A 4,685-nucleotide genomic window follows, 5' to 3' on the forward strand; every position below is an offset into this window, starting at 1 on the left:
AAATGCAACCGCATTATCTGTAAAAGCTTTAATGAAGCCTTGCTTGTTCTTCTGGCGATAAAGTCGCAAGATAAATGCTTCCTGACAGGACTCAATGATTCTGTGCGCTTTGTATACCAAAATGCCTGGCAAAATAAAAGGTTTTCAAGTTACAAAAAAGTAAAGAAAGGTCCAATTTTGTATAGATTTTTCCTCAAAACTGTCCTATTCTTTTCATGGTTTTTTTCTTAAGTAAAGTACAATAGGACTTTAAATCTTCTGAAGTGATGGTTGAACAAACTTTCTGGGGTTCAAACCAAGCAGTTCCTCAGTTTCAGTACCATGGAATCCCCAAATAACAGAACTGGGTTAATGATGCATCTTTAGTAAAAAAAAAAGCTTGTGCTTGAGGGGCAGGACTTACTAGCTTTGAAAATTCTTTACTCCTAAGGCAAAACTTGAACTTGAGCCTTTTAAAAGGAGTAAAGGCAAATGCAAGATATAATACACTATTACAACAAAGCAAGTTTGGTATGTTGAAGATTGTGACATTTGAATTATTTTGTTAGAGAAGTTCTGGAATTACAGACTTGTCAAGTGTGTCTCATTGGTAACAGTTCATGTGTTTACATAATCAAAGAACTTCTGAAAACATTTATTTTGCTTTTCCCCCATTCTGATACTCATATTCACACTTCGGGACAGAAAGTACCACCAACTGTATGAGTACACCACCAATTTTCTTCCTGGCTATAGGTGTATTAGGAAAAAAGATTTATCGTGCACATTTTAGTACAGAGAAGCGAAACAATAGTTTAACTACATTAAGCGTTTGAGGTGAATGTTTCTGGGATTTATACTTCTCTCAGCCAAGCCCTGCTAAAACCAAGGCTTATTTCTTCCTCACACTTAATTGTGTTAAATAGCACGTTACATTTTTTTCATTCTCCCCCTAGTGAAGTGAGGCTATGTGGTACTTTTATCTGTTCACAGCTTCCAGTGGAATAATAAATGCCTTTCTAAAATGGAAGCAAAGGGCATCAAACATCACAGGTTTTACCTTGTACCTACATAAGCTGACAAACTTACAGTGCATTTAATTTCTGTAACAAGTTTCTTCAACTCAGCACCCAGCCATAGATTTTAATACGCCTTTGCTTTGTAAATGGAAAAGCATCTATAAGAAAAAGACTTCCGTATATAACTGCTAGCTATTCATGATCAAGACATAGAATAATCTACTAAAAGGTATTTTTCTATCTAGATATTCTTACATCTCTCCTATGAAGCAAATTTCTCAGGACATAATAACGATCGTACTCATTTCTGAACAACTTCCAGTTTGTCAAGATGTGACTCTGAAAGGACATTACAGGAGACACAGAATTTGTAACAGGCCAGTAAGACTATGTGTTTATCATAGTACCTTCCTACTTTTAGTCAATATTTCTCTGCTTATGAAGTGAGTTCATACTGCTATGTAAAGCCTTGGTAGAAACAACTTGTCACTGTTTACTACACCAGCTTGCATCAGTTTTACTATGCTATTAAGTACATCATTTATATTTGGCCAAAACCACCAGGAATAATTCTTCTTTACTGCAGTGATAATTTCTTATCTTCAATTTAGCTGAATTCATGAGTTCATCAGATGTTAATTCACATGTGATTCTACACTGATTTTATAAACAACATTTATAACACCTAGAAACACTTCACTGATTTTTTTTGCAATGTTAACTCCTCAAGAAATACTATCACAAGTTTTTGTCGTACAATTTCACACACAGATAATACACGTTTCCAACAGAACCACGTGTTACCGGTTTTAAATGAAGCAGCAAGTCTATCAAAGCTGTTGTCACACTGACCTCTAGTGGCAATGCAAAACCTGTAACAACTCTGTGTCATTCTAGGACAGGACTATTTTTTAAATCTTTAGTGTGTTTCTTCTTTTTATACTGACAAAGTCCAAAGGTGTGTGTTACTTCTTTTTGTTTTTTTCTTCTTTGGTAGGGCAGAAAGGTAGAAAGGAAAGAGTCAAGGGGAAGAAGAGAAATTGAAGTAGGTTGCCCAGAAAAAATGTGTTCACTTTTTTTTTAACCTAGAAATACCAGAATTGACAAATCTGGCATCCTTTGGCTCTAGCATAAAACTGTTCAAAATGTTTTACAGATTAGAGCTTGTCATACATTGACTAAAAAGGAAGGGGATACAGCTTCTGAAGCAGAAACTTACATTCTTCTAAGCATTCAATATTCAGTTATGTTTAGCCATTAAAATGTTAACATTTAGGTAACAGTAAAATATTCTTATATTCCTGGCTCTTAGATATCTATTTTACTAGCTCTCCAGGCTGTAACAGGGCTTCCAGCTTAGACAAGAACATAAAAACAACGGTGGTTGGGGAAGAAGGGGAACAGAACACGAGAGGAAAAGGTAACTGTAACATCCCTCATGTATAACTTCTATACAACAACAAAAAAGGTCACAAGCTAGTCCCAAAATCTTTACAATAATAACAACAGCATTACTTCATAATACTGCTATTTATACAGTGTCCAAGGTGTGTCAAGACAAAGATTAGTAAGGTATTGCTATTTTTTGATGTGAAAAGTCATCAGAAATAATTTGCTAATGCAAAAAACAGGTAGTGTGCATGGTGTGTTCACTTTTTTTTTAACCTAGAAATACCAGAATTGACAAATCTGGCATCCTTTGGCTCTAGCATAAAACTGTTCAAAATGTTTTACAGATTAGAGCTTGTCATACATTGACTAAAAAGGAAGGGGATACAGCTTCTGAAGCAGAAACTTACATTCTTCTAAGCATTCAATATTCAGTTATGTTTAGCCATTAAAATGTTAACATTTAGGTAACAGTAAAATATTCTTATATTCCTGGCTCTTAGATATCTATTTTACTAGCTCTCCAGGCTGTAACAGGGCTTCCAGCTTAGACAAGAACATAAAAACAACGGTGGTTGGGGAAGAAGGGGAACAGAACACGAGAGGAAAAGGTAACTAACATCCTTCATGTATAACTTCTATACAACAACAAAAAAGGTCACAAGCTAGTCCCAAAATCTTTACAATAATAACAACAGCATTACTTCATAATACTGCTATTTATACAGTGTCCAAGGTGTGTCAAGACAAAGATTAGTAAGGTATTGCTATTTTTTGATGTGAAAAGTCATCAGAAATAATTTGCTAATGCAAAAAACAGGTAGTGTGCATGGTTGCTAAAACATAACATCTAAAATCAGTTTTAATCATAGGCCATTTAATCATAGGCCAGTGTCCCACAGACCATAGGACGCTATTTCACCAAATGCAATCAATTATTCTTCTCTGAAAGCCAGTCTGAATTTTATGTTTCTTATGTCAATGGTATAGTTTAACTGCTGATTTGTTTTCCAGCCACTTATTGATATCAGAAAGCCATACAAATGCATGATCCAGTATTTAAAAATAATGTGGATGTTTTCAAATTGTATGATTAAATAAGGCAAACAAGTTTGGAGCAAAGAAAACCATTAAAAAGAAAAAAGAATGAACTACACATTTGCTCCTTTTACCTCAGTCTTTGTGGAAAAAAAGGAAAAAAATTCAAAAGGAATTCAACTTCAGTACCGGTTAGTAGAACTCTTCTTATAGAGTTAAGTTCTATGTATTTTCAAACAGAACAGTCTTACCTTTATTTCATTACACTCTTACCGGTAATGAGGTTTGCAGGAATTCTGTCAGTAAGGAAATCTACCACAAGGATTCGACTTGTTGCAAAGATGACTCCTCCTTGTGTGTAAAATTCATATCGAGTATTACTTGTAATTTCATTGGTAACACGCCGAGGAAGATGAACAACTCCATCTGACCTCAGCTGATCAATAAAATACTCCTAAACCAAATACAATAAAAACACAAGACATCATTGTGGTAACTGATGAAATGGATGCAAAAAACCCTTAACTATACATACTCTGTTTATTTTGAGGAGCTGTCCAAAACAAATTAAAAGCGTGATAGTATAACATACTACCTAAGGAAGTCAGAATTATTATGGTTTTTTTCTTCTCAGGTATACTTTGTTCCGTTTCAAACTCATCCAGGTGATTTAAAAATTTATGTATTTTCAGTAGTAGCTAGACAATACTTAAGCAAATATAAGCAACTGACACTCAAAGGAGCTTACATTCTCTTATGTTTTAATAGCTCTTTTTCAGAGAATAGGCAATTTTAATACTGACTTAAGAATAGATAATTGGGAAGAGATCATCTTTCAGTCCACTCACCTGCTATCAAAGACAACTACATCAGGTAGGTCATGTATGTCAAGCTTAATCTTACAAACTACAGCTGTAATATTTATTCACCTACGGTCACTACAAAAAATCCCCAGAACATCGGCTCCGGGATGGTGGGAAATCTCCCTGGTTCCAGGGAAAACAGAGCGGCATTTTTTGTACAAGTAGGGGCAAATCTTTCAACAAGTTTCACCCCTTTCCGCTCATTGGCTACTTACAGATTTCTGCTGTTTACAAGTTATGTGTTTAAGTTTGTTCTAGCTCGTTATTATTATTAGGACTTCATCGTGCTGCACGAGTGGAAATTCGGACCTCGATTCGATCCGGAACGCTTCTGGTCTGACAACATCTCCCCAGTAATTGCAAAGGCCGGGGCACAGCGCCCAGGCACGCACCCGCC

The 4,685-nt window shown here is 35.4% G+C and overlaps 1 protein-coding gene across 1 annotated transcript in view; it reads right to left on the reverse strand.

Annotated features, from left to right (window-relative positions):
- Positions 1-4,385, reverse strand: part of ERCC4 (excision repair cross-complementation group 4) — a 17,390-nt gene extending 13,005 nt beyond the window's left edge. The window contains exons 1-3 of the mRNA XM_009324815.1: positions 4,359-4,385; positions 3,699-3,879; positions 1-125 (exon numbers count right to left, since the gene is read on the reverse strand). The exon at positions 1-125 is cut by the window's left edge and continues 53 nt beyond it. Of these exons, the coding sequence (XP_009323090.1) occupies positions 1-125; positions 3,699-3,879; positions 4,359-4,385 (333 nt within the window). The remainder of the gene's footprint in view (positions 126-3,698; positions 3,880-4,358) is intronic.
- Positions 4,386-4,685: the final 300 nt, after the last annotated feature.

Source organism: Pygoscelis adeliae, unplaced genomic scaffold, assembly GCF_000699105.1.
Source record: "Pygoscelis adeliae isolate BGI_AS28 unplaced genomic scaffold, ASM69910v1 Scaffold85, whole genome shotgun sequence".
Classification (NCBI taxonomy): domain Eukaryota; kingdom Metazoa; phylum Chordata; class Aves; order Sphenisciformes; family Spheniscidae; genus Pygoscelis; species Pygoscelis adeliae.